At 49.4% G+C, this 19,354-nt stretch overlaps 1 protein-coding gene across 6 annotated transcripts in view; it reads left to right on the top strand.

Moving 5' to 3' along the window:
- The first annotated feature begins 931 nt into the window (after positions 1-931).
- ADAMTS17 (ADAM metallopeptidase with thrombospondin type 1 motif 17) overlaps positions 932-19,354 on the top strand; it is a 406,696-nt gene continuing 388,273 nt past the window's right edge. For all 6 annotated transcript variants that reach the window (XM_086364865.1, XM_086364868.1, XM_086364864.1 and 3 more), the window contains exons 1-3: positions 932-1,107; positions 1,520-1,890; positions 13,730-13,883. In XM_086364865.1, the coding sequence (XP_086220991.1) occupies positions 1,029-1,107; positions 1,520-1,890; positions 13,730-13,883 (604 nt within the window). In that variant the 5' untranslated portion in view covers positions 932-1,028. The remainder of the gene's footprint in view (positions 1,108-1,519; positions 1,891-13,729; positions 13,884-19,354) is intronic.

Genomic DNA, 19,354 nt, shown 5'->3' with positions numbered 1-19,354 from the left:
TTGCATAAACATCACTGCCTTGAATGTAACTAGTTGTTCAGTCGTTCAGTTGTGTCTAGCTCTTTGCGACCCCATGAACTGCAGGACGCCAGGCTTTCCAGTCCTTCAATATCTCCCAGACCTTGCTCAAACTCATGTGCATGGAGTCAATGATGTCATCCAACCATTTCATCCTCTGTCGTCCCCTTTTCCTCCCACCTTCAATCTTTCCCAGCATCAGGGTCTTTTCAAATAAGTCAGTTCTTCGCATCAGGTGGCCAAAGTATTGGAGCTTCAGCTTCAGCATCAGTCCTTCCGATGAATATTCGGGACTAATTTCCTTTAGGATGGACTGGTTGAATCCCCTCGCAATCTAAGGGACTCTAAGCGTCTTTTCCAGTTCCGAAAGCATCAATTCTTTGGCCTTCAGCCTGCTTTATGGCCCAACTCTCACATTCGTACATGACTACTGGAAAAACCATAGGTTTGTCATAGCTTTTCTTCCAAGGTGCAAAGTTGCACACCTTGTGCACGAAAATGCTCTCCCACAAACAACCAAAACTCATTTTACTTTAGATATAGACATAATATGCCTTTATGGGTGAAGTCCCTTAACGCTAGACAATTTCTGGCCTGTCTTCCAGGGAAATGGAGTTCCAAATATGGGGACAAACTGAACATCAGTCAGGAGTCTCCCCGAGTGGTCCAGGATCGCGCGGCTTCACGCGGCTCCCTTGCGCCACCTGGTGCCCCATTCCCGCAACTGCCCAGAAACCACGTGTAAGAAAGTGCTTACAACCTAACTACGCACTCTGGGTCAGGTCCGTCCCAGCCAATCGGCGAGGGGAAGGCGGGGCGGGAGAAAGCGGGAGTCCAATCGTTGCCCGCCTCCCGAGAAGGAGGCGGGGCTTGCGATTTACCACGTTGGGTTTGTCCGCAGCGCTAATTACTTTTTCCGAAGGCTGGGGAGCCTCACTCCGGCTGGCGCCGCCGCCTCGCGCGCTCCTGCTCCGCAGCGGCCGCGCGGGGGGCGCCTGCTCCCGAGAACCATGTGTGACGGCGCCCTGCTGCCCCCCCTGGCCCTACCCCTGCTGCTGCTGCTGCTCTGGGGACTGGACCCGGGCACAGGTAGCGCCCCGCTCCCGCCGCCCCTTCGCCCGCGCCTCCCGCGGCCACCCTCCGCCTGCCCTCCCCGGCGGCCTCCGCCTGCTTGCGCCGCCGCGTCGCGGCGGCCGGTCGCTGACAGTCGCGGGGTCGAGGGGGCGCGGGCCGCGGCCGGAGGATTCGGCTCCGGGCGGCCGCCGGGGGTCCGGCTCCCCCGGGCGCCGCGTCCCCGGAGGGGCCCGGGCGGCCGCGTCCGGAGTGGCGCGGGGCCCAGGCGGCGGCGCTGGCCGGCGCGGAGGTGCCCGGGCGAGGGACGGGACGAGGGCGCCGTCTCGGGACCGCGCTGGCGCTGGATGCCCGGCGCTGGCCCCCGCGAGCGGCAGGCGGGCGGGAGGGCGGGCCCCGCCGCGCTGACGCGTCTCGTCTCTCCCCGCAGCTGTCGGCGACGCGGCCGCCGACGTGGAGGTGGTGCTCCCGCGGCGGGTGCGCCTGGAAGAAGTGCACCTGCCGCCCCTGCCCGGCGCCCCCGGGCCCCGCAGGCGCCGACGGCCCCGCGCGCCCCCCGCAGCCCCGCGCGCCAGGCTGGGGGAGCGCGCCCTGCTGTTGCACCTGCCGGCCTTCGGGCGCGACCTGTACCTGCAGCTGCGCCGCGACCTGCGCTTCCTGTCCGGCGGCTTCGAGGTGGAGGAGGCCGGCGCAGGCGGGCGCCATGGACGGTCAGCCGAGCTGTGCTTCTACTCCGGCAGCGTGCTCGGCCACCCCGGATCCTTCGTCTCGCTCAGCGCCTGCGGCGCCGCCGGCGGCCTGGTACAGCTCTTGCCACCTCCGGGTCTGCCTGGCGATCTGTCCGGGCGCCAAGGGTGGGGGTGAAGGGAGGTCTCCGGGGAGGGCTGGGATGGCGGTGGGGCCTCCGATGTGCTCTGCCGCTGGCAGGAGGGAGCACCCCCAACCTTCCAGAGGGTCTAGGAGCAGAGGGCAAGAAAGGGGAGTCATCTCATTACCCAGCGCTGTCAGTTCTGCAAATTCAGAGGTGAGTCAGGCCAGCACCGACGTGGGGGTGCACCGCGAGATAGCCGCAGCCTGCCTAGGGAGCATAGGCCATGCCCAGATGAAATCCGCCAGGCCCCTAGACTGAGACGTGCACCTGGCCGGGATGTAGAGAGAGCCCAGTTTGCTTCTGCACAGGTGTGCTGTATGTGTGTCACGGGGAACACCGATCTGTATGTTCGTCTGTTCTTGAATTGGGGATCGAGTCAAGCATTGGCCTCCTTTCTGTAATTTTGAGTCTTTACTCAGGAAAGGATATTTGGAGGGGTCTCCAGACAGGCCGCTAACCTACTCTTCTTAGTTAAAACATGGGAGCCAGGAAAGAGAAGGTGTCCCTAATATTTTTACCTTATGCTGCAAGCAGGCATTTGTTGGCACCTACCCTCAGCTAGGCCTGAGGAATGCTGACCATGGTTATAAGCCCCTGTCTCTGTCCCTGGAAGCTCTCTGGGTGTGGCAGTAATCTGCCCTTACCCACCACTGCTTCGGTTTCCGCACCTGTGAAGTGCTCGGAGGGAGGGAGGAAGTCCTTGGCACCTCTGCCCTGCCTTTGCTCACACTGGCTCACTTGGTTACATTGGTGCCCAAACAACACTTCTCAGCTTCTCATCATGCCCCCAAGGAGCACAGATGGCTGGCAGATGGGCTGCCCCCACCCGGCAGAGCCTGGGATGGGCGCAGAGCACACTTCTCTATCTTCTGGGGAAGTGGTTTCTGATACTCTTTTGTGTCTGTCCTTTCCTGGCACAGGAAACTGCTTTCCCCACTTCCACCTTCTCTCACTCCACCATCTAGAATTCTCTCGCCCTTACCCACATAGCGTGCAACAAGTTGACACAAATCTGCCACAGAGGTCAGAAACCCTGAGGGTCAGAGTCTTTATGTAAGACTGCTCCCTTCCCGGCAGTGTAGGGGACCTTAGGTAGTAATTCTAAACTTGGCCGTCACCAGTTCCCCTTGTAGGATTTTTTGAGTTCTGATAAGAATATGATCTCCATTTGCTGGACTGGAGAAATTGACATCTTTGGTTAAATGAGGAAAAGGGACTGTGGAGGAGCCTGGTAGGAGCTAGTGTGGAACAGCAGCGGGGAGTCTGAGCTGTGGGTGAGGAGGCTTAAGCAGGGGTGAGAAAGGCTCAGATCACTGAAGGACTCGGGTCAAGGCTGTATCATGTTCTGGGAGGGACTGGAAGGCCCACATCATTTTTCCTGTTTTTGCCAAAGTGTTTAAAGTCTAGGTCACATCACTGTACTGAACATGGAAACATCTGAATCCCATTTGCTGCGGTTTAGTGAGTTTCTGTAGAGGTCAGAGTTTATACTTCTTGGTGTAAAGTTTCCAGCGAGGCGCTATCTGCGAAGGATCTGAGAGTGGATATCTGGATAACACTGATTTAAAATCCTCCCGGAGTGAGTGCTGGGCCCTTTCACACATGGCTCTGAGCTGTGAGAGTTCACTTCTGTCCTCCAGGTTTTCAGCAGGACTGCCCTTCCCTTCAGCACCATGTGAGGGCGCTGTGCTTTAGATAAAGGAACAAGGCAAAGAGGCTGCGTTAAGCATGTGCCAGCTGCGGTGGGGGCACCTCTAAGACTTTAGATTTAAAATTCGTATTTCTGTGGTTTCATCTGCTTTGTGCGTCCCATAGATGTAAGCTGGACATTGGACACTTCTTTCTAATACACCCTATAGAGGAAGGGCACGGGTTCAGAGACTGCCGGGTGACTTGGAGTGGACCTCTTTGGTGGCAGAGTGGTCCTGCTCCTCTAGAAAAGAAAGCAGCAGGAATGTAGGCACACCCCACCTTACTTTGATTTTGGTACTCAGTGTGCCTAAGACAGTTCCGCTGGGCTGGTAACGTTGTGTTAGCCCTTCTGGACCGTGGTAGAAGCTCCATAGAGATCTCGCTCGGGTGTTGTGTGTTTTTGAGGACAGGTTCAACCACGAGGTATGGGGAAAGGAATAATGCCCAGTAGGTGAGTTTTGGTGCCCACAGCTGGGAGCATTCCAAAGGCTCGTTGTGTCTGAAGAATCATGTTGAGCAGGGCTGGCAAACTTTCTGCAAAGGACCAAGTAGTAAATACTGCAGGCTTTGCAGGCCGTATGGTCTCTGTCCCAACTACTCAACACTGCTCTTTGAGTGCAGAAGCAGCCGTAAGAAGGTAAAGAGACAGGTGGACATGTATGTGTTCGATAAAATTTTATTCTGGTGTTGAGTATGAATTAAACCTGCTGCATCTCACGTCTCCGGAACGGCCTAATGAGGAGCGTTGCCTGCAGGGAGGCGTGTGCAGCCTCTGCTCCCTGAGCTGTCTCCGGAGACATTTGACACCTGTTTGAAGGAGATGCGTGATTAGAATAGATCATTCCTTAATTGTGCATGGGGGCAGGGGAAGTAAATCTCACACTCCGTTTTGCTCTCCACCCTTGGAACCCCGCCTTTTGACAGCGGGCAGAGGTGGGGGTCTATGGTGTTTCCCTTCTCTGTCTTACCTTGAAAAGCTGTGCAAGCTGCATTTTTTGGATCTTCAGAGACCATGGGCTCAAGTATTAATTGTTTTACATTTATGCATCTTCGTTTTATTTACATTTCAGAGAAGTCCTCAGACATAACATAGGTTTTGGGAAGTTTCTCTAACTGTATTTGACTTCAAAGCGATGAACTCTGGGCATATGAAGAAGGTATTTTCCCTCCCAGAGGATTTATGTGAGTTTGGATCAGCTGCCTTGTGTGAATGGGACCAGATCATGGAAGGCTGGCGGAATCTGAAGAAACTTCGGGTTAAGATTCACCAGAGCAGGCAGTGGAGGTGGAACCCCAGAGACAGCGAGTTTCCGTCTCTGAAAAGACTCTCAGTGCTGCCTGTCGGAAAGAAGAGGATGGAGGGGCCGTCCTCATCCCCACGTGAGAGGAGAGGAGGGCGGGCAGGCAGAGCGTCTGGTCTGCTGAACAGGGGCCCTTCTGCGTCACAAGCACCAGGTCAGGGAAGTCCTTGGCCGGAACATGCCTGCCTGTTAGCATGTGGCCTGAGGGGGTGCCCTGTGGGCGAGATGCTGGGGCCACACGGGACACCCAGGAGCTCTGGGGCATGGCCCTTTCTCCAGGCCACCCAGGAGGAACAGAAGGTCAGGGGTGGTCCCAGGACACCTTCTCTGGAGTCACATCCATGCTCCGAGAGATGCTGGCTTATGTCTCTGTCACTCAGGCTGCTCACTGGCCTCATGGGCCACCCAGCCTGGCTCTGTCTGTGCCCGACCACGGGGCAGGGGCTCTGTCTGCCCAGTGCCCGACCACAGTGCAGGGCCGGGGCGGGAGCCCCTCGCCCGTGCTGCTCCCCACATTCTTAGTTCCCATAGCTCCTCCTTCCAGTCTGCTCAGGAGCTTTTAGGAGAGTGCTCACCATTTCCATAGGGGAACAATTGTGGTCCAGATAAGAACAGGGTGGAACTGAGGTCAGCCAGGCAGTCAGCAGGTGGCTTAGAAGAGTTGGGGGCCCATGCTCTCAAGAGGGCAGCGTGATATCAGTGATGAAGGGGCCAGTTTGGGAGGTTGCTGCCTCTCCCTTTAGAGTTGCCCAACTCGCTTTTCATTGCCCACAAAATTGCTCAGCTTTTAAATGCAGCATCACTTGATCACTATAGCTGAGTAGGAAGCAGTCTTGGCAAAAGCTGTGTGGTGTGGAGGCCATTGGGAAGGGAGCAAAGAGACCTTATCCTTTATGCACGTTATCCTGCATCATGGTATTGATACGGGTGTGGGGAAGGCACGCAGTCCTTAGTCTTTCAGCAGCTAATGTTACTGAAGAATTTATCATGCACAACATAAATGTATTTGGAAAATGCAAAACACATTTTTTAAAGCTTTGTAAAAAGGATCACTTGGGTGAATGTTAAGGAAAGCAAGGAGGGAAAAGACAGTTGTGAGATTTGGGATGCGGAGAAATTGAAGAGGAGAACCTGGAGCATAGAATTCTAAGGCCTCTGGGAGGATGCTCACTCTGCTTGATGGTAACTCTGTACCCACCGCTTGTGAGCATCAGGCTGCCCTTGACTGTAACCTCGGATACCTAAGCCTGTCTAGTTACTTACCTAGGGTACGTAGCTAGATTTTCCCATCTTAACTTTGTATTTTTTTTTTAATTTTATTTTTTAACTTTACAATATTGTATTGGTTTTGCCATATATCAACATGAATCTGCCACAGGTATACACGTGTATACCTGAACTTTGTATTTAGTTGGCAACCTGTTAAAAAAGAAGAAGTACAAGATGGGATGATGACTGAAGATGTCTTCTTTGACAGCATTCTTGAAGCTTATTTCCTGAATTGGAGATACTGCAGCTCCTTGACCTTGGATATGTGCAACAGGAGATGTTTTTGCAGCCAGTACGTCCTGGGGAACCACTCAGAGTCAGCACCTTCCCCGTGTGTGTTTCCACATACGGGCTCACAGGTGCACCGTCACACCCATGTTCTTTCGGAAATAAGACTTTTCCAGGCTGTGATCTTGAGCAAGTCGCTTATGTCCTTTGAATGCCCCTGTCTGAAGTCACACAAGGGTAAATAGCATCGGCTTTGCGTGGCTGTCGAGAGAAGGAAGTAAGATAAAGTCTGAAATCAGTTAGCTAGAGCCTGGCATGTTAAGGCATTAGAAACACATTTCTTCTCTTGCCCCACAGGCTGTTTCCAGACTTTTCCATTTATAGATCAGCCAACCAGTCAAGGCTGTTGACTAAATGAGCAGATCATTATCATATACCTGCCGTGTGTAGGACCCTCCAGTAGGCTCCCAGTGAGCCTCAGAGAGAAGTGGGGTATGGGGCCCTGTCTCGGAAGGTTGGCAGGGGAAGGAGCATGCTCTTAAGCCTGTAGGGTGGGGGTAGGGAGGGGTTCATCCTTTATGAGTGGTTCTCAGCCCTGAGCTGGCATCAGAGTTCCTGGCAGCATTTGCTACCTGGATTGCTCGGCCCCACCCCCCAGGTTTCTGATCCAGTCCATCTGGCGGTGGACCCGAGAGCTTGAGCTCTGACAGGTTCTCAGGTGCTGCTGCTGGTTGGGAACCATTTTGAGGATCACTGGCCTGGAGGGCATGAGGGGGCATTTCTGGCTACTAACCGGGAAGTCCCTGGGGAGAGCATTGTGGGGAGGACAGGAGCAGGGGGCGTTTGGAAGGGCGAGGTGATGGGCCTCAAGGCTTGGGTTGTGGAGACAGACAGGAAAACTACAGGAGAGGGGTCTGAAGGAGGGGGTCTGTGACTGTCTAGTGCTGTAAATGGGGAGGCCGACTTTGGAGTCAAGACCAAGAATCTGTGTTCAGGCAATTGACGTTTGCAGAGGCAGCAACATGACCCTGAAAGGGGGGCTCCTTGTGGAGGTTGGGAGGCCCCTCATGCCTGTGCTGTATCGGGGATGCTCCTTCTGGGACAGGTTTGAGGCCCCCCCAGATTCCGCTGAGGCCTCCCAAAAGTCTGAGGCCAGTGTAGCAGGGCCTGCAGCCCCAGGACTGTTTTTCCTTCTTGGGAGCAGACTTGCTCCCTCCTCTCCAGCCACCTACACTCACCCATCCACAGGGAGGAGGCCGTTGAAGGCCCAGTCCAGTGAACCCAGAAGCCGTGGCCTCCTGAAAAGGAGAGGCTTCGAAGGCTCCCTGGGTGCTGAAGTCCCCATGTGGCCTTTGTAGGACAGTGAGGTCACCAGTCACTAGGCAGGTCCCCTCAGACAGAGGGAAGAGCGTCAGATGGTTCCAGAACATGCATGAAACAGAGTTTCTTAAACGCATTTTTCATGTTATGCAAAGAAGTCTCACTAATGTTAGGAAGTTACAAACCTTTCTGACCTTCACTCATTTTTTCAGCTGCAGGGAGAGCTAGTCCTGCTTCAGGGGATTGGGTGGGGTTAATAATACCCAGATTATAATGCTCTCTTAAAGCAGCACTGAAACCCCTCAAAGCCAGCTTCCAGAACAAAGGGAACTGAAAGGGAACCACTCAGAACTTTTGTAATATCAGGTTACACCTGATACATTTTATTTGCCGCAAACTTCTTTAAAGGTAAAGCGTCTGCCTGCAATGTGGGAGACCTGGATTTGATCCCCAGGTCGGAAAGATCCCCTGGAGAAGGAAATGGCAACCCACACCAGTACTCTTGCCTGGAAAATTCCGTGGACGGAGGAGCCCAGTAGGCTACAGTCCATGGGAATCCAAAGAGTTGCACACGACTGAGCAACTTCAACAAACTTCTTTAGTAGGATACCAAATCTTAGAAGATGTAAGATTTCTCTTCATTTCATTGAGGATTGTTGTCTCCTTAAAAGCCAGAGGCCTCTGGGCTTCCAGTCCTGTCCGCCGTGGGAGTCCAGTCCCCTTTAGATGGGGTCTGCAGTGGTCCTGCATATACTGTGATCTGAGGCGTTCCTCACTGCTGTCTATGGAACAGGGAAGCCTTGCAAGAGCACTTCCCAGTGGCTCCCTTCTCGACATAGACGGTAAGCAGAGGAATAATGCAAGCCCTGCTCAGCTCTTGGGGCCACAGGGCAGAGGGCCCCATCAGGAAGGCCCAGGCTGGTGTAGGCGCTCCATGCCCAGGGCACCTCCAGGTCCTGGATTGATGCGGGAGGTGGCCACCTCTCCAGCAGCCAGCTGAAAGCTAGGAAAGTGGTTCTTGATGCTGGCTGCATCAGCGTCTCCCAGTGAGCTTAAAAAAATACCAGTGCCCGAGTTTCACCCCCAGAGATCTAACTCATGTGGCCTGGAGTGGGGCCTGGGCCTCAGGAGTTCTCAGAACCGGCCGAGGGACTGCAGCGTGCAGCGGGGACAGGAATGTGGGCGCGGGGCTGCGGGAGTGCTGTGCTGGGGCCTCCTAGTTTGCGCCAGTCCGTCCACTTCATTCTGTTCCATCCATTTCATTTGAGTCCATCCCAGTACAGTCCAGTTCACTCACATTTTTCTTGAGTCACTCTTATGTGGCAGACATTGGAAAAATAAGGAGGAATAATTCTGATCCGGCCTCAAAGACACAAACTACGCACTGGGCTGTGACACATGCCCTCTAACACAGCAGGTAGTGGGCTGGGACATAGAGTGCCAGGGAAGGGGATTGGTTTTTGTAGGGAAAGGGGAGGGAGAGGATGGTTAGGGAAAGGGCTGACAAGTTTTTCCCATGCTGAGATTGTGTGTGTGTGTATGTATGTCTGTGTGTATGTGTGTACGTGTGTGTGGGTATATGTGTTTGTGTGTACGTGTATGCATATGCGTGTATGTGTGTGGGGCATGTGTGTATATGTGTGCATGCATGTGTGTATATGTGTGTGTGTATGTGTATGTATATATGTGTCTCTGTGTATGTGTGCACGTGTGCATGCATGTGTGTATATGTGGGCATATATGTGTGCACATGTGTGGGGGGGCATGTGTGTATATGTGTGTGTGTATGTGTGTGCGTGCATCTGTGTGTGTATGTGTTTGTATGTGTGTATATGTATGTCTCTGCATGTGTGTGTGTGTATGTCTGTGTGTGTATGTGTGTGTGTGTGTGTGTGTGTGTGGCAGGGAGGGTGGTGGTGGTGGTGGAGACAGCGCTTTTCACAGAACGTCTTACCCCCGCAATGACCCAGTGGGTGTTGGTGAGGCTTCAGGGTGCCCGGTGGCAGTGCTTGGGGAGGACAGGGGTGAGTCCCTCCTCGTGGTGGCTTCTGGACAGGCAGGCCATGCCCTGCGGCCCCTCCAGGTGCTTGTTCTGGCCACAGGCCTGCGTGAAATTCCGGGCCCTGGGGCACCTGGCTGCCCGGTTGAGTACAGGCCTCTGGCCCATATGTCTGTCTCAGCAGCTTTGCTAGTCTCTTTCTTGAGTAGATTGAAACCACCATGTGGTCCCTGTGAAAACGACCCTCTAAGGTAAAAACTCCACCAGGAGGTGGGACCGTGGTTTTGTGTGTGTGTGTGTGTGTTTATGTGTGCCTGCCCGTAGGCTTTCTTACAGATTCTCTGTGTTATGTCACATCAGAACTACTGGCTAAATGGTCTTTTACCCTGCAGCTTGGACACTGGGCTGAGTGGAGGATAACTGGCTTGGAAAGTGCTAGACACAAGGGGGCTTTGCCTCCCGCAGCCTGAGCATTTTGGGAGGACTTGGGACCCTGTCAGAATGGAGCATGTCCTCCAGGGAGCATGGCCTCCTTCCATGTGGGGCCCGTCTACCAACTTTGTTTCAATCATGAACATTTCCAGTGACAGTTCTCCAGGGTTCTGCCCTGAGGCTTTCCGGTGGGGATCTGCACTGCCCCCCACAACCACCTCCCTGAAGTATCACAGTGAACAGACTCGGGTTTTAACTTCAAAGGAGAGGGGAGAAAGCCCTGCTTCCTGGCAGGTCATGCAGTACCACTTTAAGACAGTTTTATTTGGGCAGTAAAATCTCTTGAGTTGTTCTTGGCAGAAGTTCTAATGAAATGGAAACCTTGCAATCTGCTTAGAACAGTAAGTATGGTCTCACCCTGTGATTTGGGGACTAAAATTGTAGGCGATCTTCGTAATTGATCTGATTTATTTCCAGAGGATTCGAATCGATGCATCCTTTCAGAAGGTAGAGGAGTCTGTATCCTTTCGTGTGAGTAAACTTTGTACCTGAGGCTGGAGGAATTGCTGAGCTGTGGTGGAGACCAGTGCTTCTCAAAGTGTGGTCCTCAGGCCTACAGCAGCAGTGTCACCTGGGGACTTGTTAGAAATGAGTGTTCTTGGTGAGCATCCACACCCTCCAGGTGATTTTGATGCACACTGGAGTTTGGGAACCATTGCTTTAGTGCGTTTACAGCTTTTAGAAAGTAGTGTGTGTGTGGGGTTGGGGGGAGAGAAGCAGGGATGTTCGTGACAGCCTAAGACAGATTGGCTCTATCTCCCGAATCTGTGCTGGCAAAGGTGGTCCCAACCATGAACCCAGAGCAGGGGCCGTGGGCTGCAGGGTCCAGCGGGCAAACACAGATAATAGCCAGTCAGGTTCCTTGTGGGAGGTTTACCTCGTTTTGTTGATGATTCAGAGGGAAGCTAGCGGCAAGTATCCTGGGAAGGAGGGCAGACTTTTAATACTGTCAGCATTGGTTCCAAATGAAGGGAAAAGTTCTCTGCATTGTGTACATGTTTTTAAGAATTAATAGTCATTTTATTAAAGCGGCAAGTTTTTTGTTCAATTTACAAATCACGTTCTCATTATAATGTAGCAAGTTTTTGAAATTCTTTTTAAGGAGCCTTTGGATAACATTTGATCCTGTTTACAAATCTGGTGATGACAACATTTAAACCTTTAAAACCATGTTTAGAAATTTAGCATATTCAGTTTCATTTTCAAATTCTTTTGTAGTCTGATTAAAGAATAAATCCTTTGCAAGAACTTAAATGGTTCTTGTAAATAATGAGTTAATAGTCTTGTAAAGAAGTCCTAAGTTCTCTTATACATTCTGATACTGCTTACGAACCTGATAAGATTTTAAAATTACAGGTCTAAATCACTGATGTACTTTAAATTAGAACCTAAATCTAATTCATTACTCTGCCAAGTTCTCTTGAAATACTGAAGAAAATCTATAAATCTCCTATCACCAAACTATTAACACTAAGATCTGACTCCATCCTCTCTATTTGATTCTACTAATTCCCAGGGATAAGTTTCTATATAAAATTCTAAATAGTCTAAGTAGGGATTCTAAATAGTCTAAATAGTGATGCCTAGGCAAAGAGTCGGACACCACTGAGCGACTGCACTGAACTGAACTGAGGGATATATATTGGAGAAGGCAATGGCAACCCACTCTAGTACTCTTGCCTGGAAAATCCCATGGATGGAGGAGCCTGGTAGGCTGCAGTCCATGGGGTCGCTAAGAGTTGGACACACTGAGCAACTTCACTTCAACTGTTCACTTTCATGCATTGGAGAAGGAAATGGCAACCCACTCCAGTGTTCTTGCCTGGAGAATCCCAGGGACGGGGGAGCCTGGTGGGCTGCCGTCTATGGGGTCGCACAGAGTCAGACACAACTGAAGTGACTTAGCAGCAGTAGCAGGGATATACATATATACTTTTTTTTTTCCCTGTTAAGGATATAATTGTCATTCATTCCCAACATTTTTGGAGTACCTACTCAGGTTGACTTTTGGGGGGTGACTTCAGTTCAGTTGCTCAGTCGTGTCCAACTCTTTGCGACCCCATGAACTGCAGCACGCCAGGCCTCCCTGTCTATCATCAACTCCTGGAGTCTACCCAAACCCATGTCCATTGAGTCGGTGATGCCATACAACCATCTCATCCTCTGTCATCCCCTTCTCCTCCTACCCTCAATCTTTCCCAGCATCACAGTTTTTTCAAATGAGTCAACTTTTCGCATCAGGTGGCCAAAGTATTGGAGTTTCAGCTTCAACATCAGTCCTTCCAATGAACAACCAGGACTAATTTCCTTTAGGATGGACTGGTTGGATCTCCTTACAATCCAAGGGACTCTCGAGAGCCTTCTCCAACACCACAGTTCAAAAGCATTAATTCTTCAGTGCTCAGCTTTCTTTGTAGTCCAGCTCTCACATCCATACATGACTACCAGAAAAACCATAGCTTTGACTAGATAGACCTTTGTTGGCAAAGTATGTCTCTGCTTTTTAATATGCTGTCTAAGCTGGTCATAATTTTCCTTCCAAGGAGTAAGTGGCTTTTAATTTCATGGCTGCAATCACCATCTGCAGTGATTTTGGAGCCCAGAAAAAGAAAGTCTGACACTGTTTCCACTGTTTCCCCATCTATTTGCCATGAAGTGATGGGACCAGATGCCATGATCTTCGTTTTCTGAATGTTGAGCTTTAAGCCAACTTTTTCGCTCTCCTCTTTCACTTTCATCAAGAGGCTCTTTAGTTCTTCTTCACTTTCTGCCATAAAGATGGTGTCATCTGCATATCTGAGGTTATTGATATTTCTCCCAGCAATCTTGGTTCCAGCTTGTGCTTCTTCCAGCCCAGCGTTTCTCATGATGTACTCTGCATATAAGTTAAATAAGCAGGGTGACAATATGCAGCTTTGATGTACTCCTTTTCCTATTTGGAACCAGTCTGTTGTTCCATGTCCAGTTCTAACTGTTGCTTCCTGACCTGTATACAGGTTTCTCAAGAGGCAGGTCAGGTGGCCTGGTATTCCCATCTCTTTCAGAATTTTCCACATTTTATTGTGAGCCACACAGTCAAAGGCTTTGGCATAGTCAATAAAGCAGAAATAGATGTTTTTCTGGAACTCTCTTGCTTTTTCAGTGATCTAGTGGATGATCCGGGGGATGACGTAAAGATAGTTTAAAAAGTTTAAAAAAAAAAACAAACAACAGAATAATATACCTTTGAAAGTGAACACAGAAAACGGGTGCTGTCGTGCCCCAGCCTCTGCCTTCTGTCGCTTGATCCCTGTGCTTCAGGTCACACATGAGCTCATTCTTGGGCTTCGTGAATCAGCGGAACCTGCAAAGCAGCAGCCCCAGCACGGGAACAGGCCTCAGCTGGGTGGCCTTCCCAGCTTCTGCCGCTGGGGTCCTGGATGGGCGTGAATGAGGATGACTGACGTCTGTTTTTCTCTTTCTGGGCAGGTTGGCCTCATCCAGCTCGGGCAGGAGCAGGTGCTCATCCAGCCCCTCAACAGTTCCCAGGGACAAGAGCATCTGGTCAGACGCAAATTGTCCTTGACACCCAGCCCCTCTCCCAAGGCCCAGATACCTGGGCAGCTCTGCAAGGTCCTCACAGGTGAGTCTGGGAAACAGAGTGAATGACTCACAGCACGTGCCTGTTTGATACTGTCACACATCCCTAGACCATCCCCATTGATGTGTCTCCAAATGTACTGAAATCCTGTGAGCAAGAACTTAGGTTTCCGGTGTTTTGAAAGCTATTTTTTTTTAATTGCCCATAAGGCCACTTTCTTTTCCTTTCTATGTGTGTTTATATCAGTGTTTCATGTGTAATTAGCTCTTTGAAAAAAGCATTTGTAGAAAGTACCAAGTATCTCTTTTTGTTACATCTCAATTTTATAGACCAGGAGCAAATTGAGGCTTGAAAAACCTCAGTGGCTTATCGTTGTCAAGTCCAAGGTTGGTGGCAGAGCTACAGTAATTCCTTCCCTGGACACCATGGCCAGAGCACGCTCTTCTTATACAGCGGTCCTCTGACTTGGCTGCAGTGATCAGCGTCAGCTGGGGAACTTAGGAAACAGTGGTTCTCAATGTGTGACCCCTGGGCCAGTAGCACCAGCATCACCAGGGAGCCTGTTAGAACTGTGTGTTCTCATATACCCATCCCCAGCCCAGCCCGAATCAGAAACCATGGCGGTGGGTCCAGGTAAATCTGGTCAAGTTAGGTGTGAGAGCCATTGTTTTAAAAAGTGCTGTGCACTAGCCAGTCCCCACAAATCCTGATCTAATTGGTCTGGTGTGACTTGGGTGTGTTTTTAAAGGTGGTTCTGATGAGCAGTTTGGGCTGAGAACCCAGGGTTCTTGTACTCTGCGGCTCTGTTTGGGCAGCCTGTGGATTACCTGTCGGTGTTTAAGGACTTCTCACGGTGCTAGATCCCTGGCTGGCTGCCTGTCGGTGTCCCTTGATGAAGATGATAGTCTACGGCTTGCGGGTGGTGCTTCTTCCCTTTTGGGTCAGTCTTGGTGAATCATTTTTTTCTCTATCTCCTCTCAAAGTGAATGACTGGTGATCATTCTAAATCTGTGCGTTTTCTGCATTTCTGAAAAATTGTTTCGGAGGCAGAGGTTCTCAGCACTGGCTGTCCATTGGTATCACGTGGGGCGCCTTAACAACTAGTCGCACCCTGGTCCTGCCCCCAGAGAGCCACTTCTATTGGTCTGGGGTGCAGCTGGGGCATCTGGCGATTTGAAACCTCCCCAGGTGGTTCTAACGTTCAGCTGGTGCTGAGAACTGCTGCCCTCCGACGTTTTAAACATGAGTAATGGCACCTGTGGGCCATTGCAAGCGGTGTTTTCTCGGGTGAGGACCACCAAGCAGGCCCACAGAGTAAAACCCAAGAGCAAATATGTTTTATTCCTACTTTTCCTCTGCTCGAGTTGGTGCTCGTCAGCTGCTAGTCAGTGACCAGAAACTCGGGGTGCCTGTGGATGGTATTGTGGAATATTTGTGTGATTACCAGCTGCCATCCTCTTTGGGGTTGTGATACCAAGGATTGCTGACAAAATGATAAATTGTGCTGATATTTGCATTTTTGTCCCTAAGGTTAGTTTGGAGGCACTCTTGAGAGACTGTTTTGCCTTTAATGAAGGAAATAAAATGTGCAAAGCCAGGCTAGGGAGGATATGATGGAAATTAAGTTGAAACAAGAGTGGTCATGCAAGGCTGCAGAGAGAAATTTCTGAATTTGCCTAGAAAATAATCCTCTTCCCAACCCCCAGATCTCTCATCAACATGCTCTGCCATGCAGGAGCACGTGTTTGTTTAAGGTGATGCCAACTCAGGCTCTGTCTTGGGTAGGAACACAGACTTAGGAGAAAAGTATAAATTTTGCTTCTGGTCCTTCTTGACTTGTGTGAAATAGTAAACTTTGTTGCTGTGTGAAGAAAGACAACAGGCCTTCTAAGAGGCTTAGCTAATAAGCAGTTAATTAGGCCCTATCTAGTTTGGATTAACTTTTAAACATTGGGGGTTTAGAAACTGGAAAAATTAATTTACCAGGGTGCCAGCAGAATACATTCTTGAAGTTTCCTGGAAAGATTAATGAGATTAATTCATGATTTCCCATGGGAGCATGTTCTTTATGGCTGAGCACGGCAGTCACCAGTGTCATCGTGCCTTGTCACTGATCTTGTGTTATCCCAACCTTGGACGTGGCCTGGGGGTGGGCAGCTGGCTCAGGCAGGTGAAGAGAAGTCTGATAACTCTTTCTCCTCCACAAAGCACTCATTGCTCCGCTGATTGAGTCCAGGTGAGCCACCATGCTAGGGGCAGAGAGGCCGACACAGGGAAGGCCACCTGGGAGGAATCACTGCCTTCTATTTTGTACCACAGAGGCTGCATTTCCAGCTCAGAGGCTAGAGGCTAAAAGATTCAGGGCTTCCAGAGAGGGGACAGGCAGATCCTATTTCCTTTATAGCTTCTTTTAGGACCTTATAAATTAATTCATAAAATATCACTCCAGCTTGGAACTTGGCATGAAAATATGGAGCCTGTGAGCCTTTTTTCCTTTTCCTTTCTTTTTTTTTTTTTTTTTTTGGTGAGCATGAGTATTTGAAAATATTTTTGGCTATTCTTAAACACTAAAATGGTACTTTGGATGTTTTGAAAAGATGCTTGATTTTTTGAGTGGTTATTTTGACTCCAAAACTTTTTGTCTGCCTGCTATGCTTATTTTAATTTCTCCATTCAGATTCGGTTTAGAATCTTCCCACTAGCACTTTCATGGTTTTTAAGTAATAATTTGAATCTCTTCTCATTCACTATGGTAGATGTAAACCTGTGGATGGTTGAAGTAGATTGTGAAATAATAAAACTAGTTTTCTATGAGGCACTGTCACAATAGGAATCCTGCAGTGTTTTGCTTGGTGGTGGGCTCTTTAGAACACAAACACATCAATGCCATTCTGTGAAGTCACTGATGGCTACTTTATAGTTTGTTTTGTTATGATTATTTTAAAAATAGTACAGTTATTTTATAGTATTGTTTCATTCATTTATAGCATTCTAAAGTTAATTTTAGTGAGTGTTTAGAGGATATCATAATGACTCAGAAATTGTGTATTGCCAATTTATGCAAGAATTTGCATGTGTAATAATACCTGTATATACTCTATAAAAAACTATTGGTTGGAAATTGTGTTTGTGTTACTTTAGATTCATTTGGTTGGAAATCACAGAAATCAAACTGGCTTAAACACTAAATGATGTCACTGCCATGGGCCCCTGGAGCTGAGTTAGGAGGCTGGACCTCAGGTCAGCCTTGGCCACGGCGGTTCTGTATCTGGCAGCTTTGTCCTAGCTGGCTTCTCTTCTGGTAATAAAGAGGTCCCTGGGATGAGGAGCTGAAGCCTTCTGTTTAATCAGGAGTTTGGGTGGGTTGGCTTGGATCGTGACTTGAATTCCTTCCGGTTCACCCCTGGTTTCAAATGTCTTGCGGCAGGAGTGTAAGAGCGTCACTCAGTCCCCACCTGATAGTGGAGATGTCACTCTGCTTTCCATCCTCTCCTGACTTCCTGTAAGTCAGGTACAAGTCTGGTGGGATAGATTCAGGACACCTCTAATCCAGATTGAGTCCTTCATCGTAGCCCATGTGGTGGATGAGACTTCGGCTGGTTCCTTCTGACTTCACCGAGTCCTTGTCAGATGCCTGTTAACTCCTCACCCGACCTGTGCCCCAGGGGTACTTGGCTGCTGGTCTTTGCTCAGTGGGAAGGGCTCAGTCCCCCTAGCATTTGTCACCTCTAAAGTCATTGGAGACCTCAGGTCTTCAGTGCATGAAGCAAAATATGGTTTTGTCGTTTATCCAGTGGGTTTTGTTTCAGTGGTGGTGATGGTCTTCCATGTTTTTCTGCATCTTCAGTGGGAGAAGAAGCCAAAAGAAATGGAATTAAATTTGTACTTTGTGTTTTTTCATGTTAGTATTTTAAGTATGTACTCATATATAAAATATCAGGTCTGAAAAGAGACCCTGATACTTTAGAATCATTATTCCTGAGAATGAGAAGAAGAGGGATGCTAGAGGCCCACCTCTTGCCTCCCTAGTGTGTGATCCCAGAAGGGTCCCTCGGCATCTCCGTGTCCTGTTAGTGTGCTGGGGCTGCTGGAACACACTGCCATGGACCCAGCAGAGTGAACGGCAGACACTGTTTCCTCACAGTTCTGGATCTAGAGCCCCGAGGTCACGGGGTCAGCAGGGTAGGTTTCCTCTGCAGCCCCTCTCATTAGCTTGTAGGTGGCTGTCTTCTCCCTTTGTCCTGTCGTGGGCTCTTGGTCTATGCGTGTCTGTATCCTGATCTCTAATGTCAGTAATATTGGAGTCCAACCTCATGACCCCATTTTCACTTGATCACCTCTTTAAACACCCTGTCTTCAAACACGGTCACATTCAAAGGTGCTGAGGGTTCGAGTACACAGTTCAGCCCACAGCAGCCTGTTTTCTCATCTGTGATGCTGATATGATGCCAGCCTTGTCTGCTTCTCAGGGTTATTGCTGAAGAACACAGAGGTGAGAAGGTGATGGCACCACTTTCAGCCACATTGGTTGGGGGGATATTCATAAGAACACTTACAAATGCCCAAGAGACAGAAAAACAAACTTGGAGGAAATTGGGAATGGGCTGAACGGAGGGACCCTTCCAATAAGAATAGATATCATAGTTGGCTTGTTCATCATCTATTCATGGTTTTTTCTTGATAAATAAATAGGAAAGGAGCTGTGTAGCCTCAGGCAAGTTTAGAAAAGACTGGGCCACTGGTTTCATCATTTGAAGCGCACTAATATCTACCTCTTGGGGGTTTTGTGTGCTTTAAATGAGATAATGCGTACTTGTCACTTAGCAACTAACAAATATTAGTTGCAGCTGCTGTGGTTATAATTATGATTCCTACCCCCATTCTTTAATATCAGGGGACCACTTCAGTGCCCTTGTTCTGTTTAATAGGGAAAGAAAGAGAAACTCTGTGGAGCACTGAGCTGAAAGCTTAAAGTTCTCATTATTATCTCTCATCCTTGCCTCTTGAGAAAATCTGTAATGCAATGAGAGAATCTTAGTGTTTGTAGACTGAAAGTTACCCCTAGAGGTCATATGTTCTTGTTCTTGTTTATTCAGTCATCAAGTGTTCACTGACCCTCTAGACATAGAACGTAACTGTGGTGAACATGACACAGCATGGTCCCTCCTCCAGGAAGCTCATAGAGGAGCTAGAAGTAAGTGAAAGTAGCAGGTATAAATTAATTTTAGTTGTAAAATACTTTGTAAAAACTGAAATACTTTTTTAGTTATAAAAATAGGCGGAAAAAAAACACAAAACAAAAACTGAAAGCCCATGTGCTCAGCATTCAGACTTAACCAATGTTAAGTTCTGGTCACATCTGCTTCAGAATATTTTTTTTTTTTTAAGAGAAATTCATATTTATGGGTATGACTTAGTATCCTTCCACTGCACCTCTGTTATCCCCATAGCTTACTGCCTAGAAGAAACCACCATCCTGAGGTTGGTGTGAATCCTTCCTGTCCATGTTTTTT

Source organism: Bos grunniens, chromosome 21 (genome assembly GCF_055505025.1).
Source record: "Bos grunniens cultivar Pamir isolate PY7600 chromosome 21, Bosgru_T2T1.0, whole genome shotgun sequence".
NCBI lineage: Eukaryota > Metazoa > Chordata > Mammalia > Artiodactyla > Bovidae > Bos > Bos grunniens.
The sequence above is the reverse complement of the archived record's forward strand: the minus strand, read 5'-3'. Positions and strand labels throughout refer to the sequence as shown.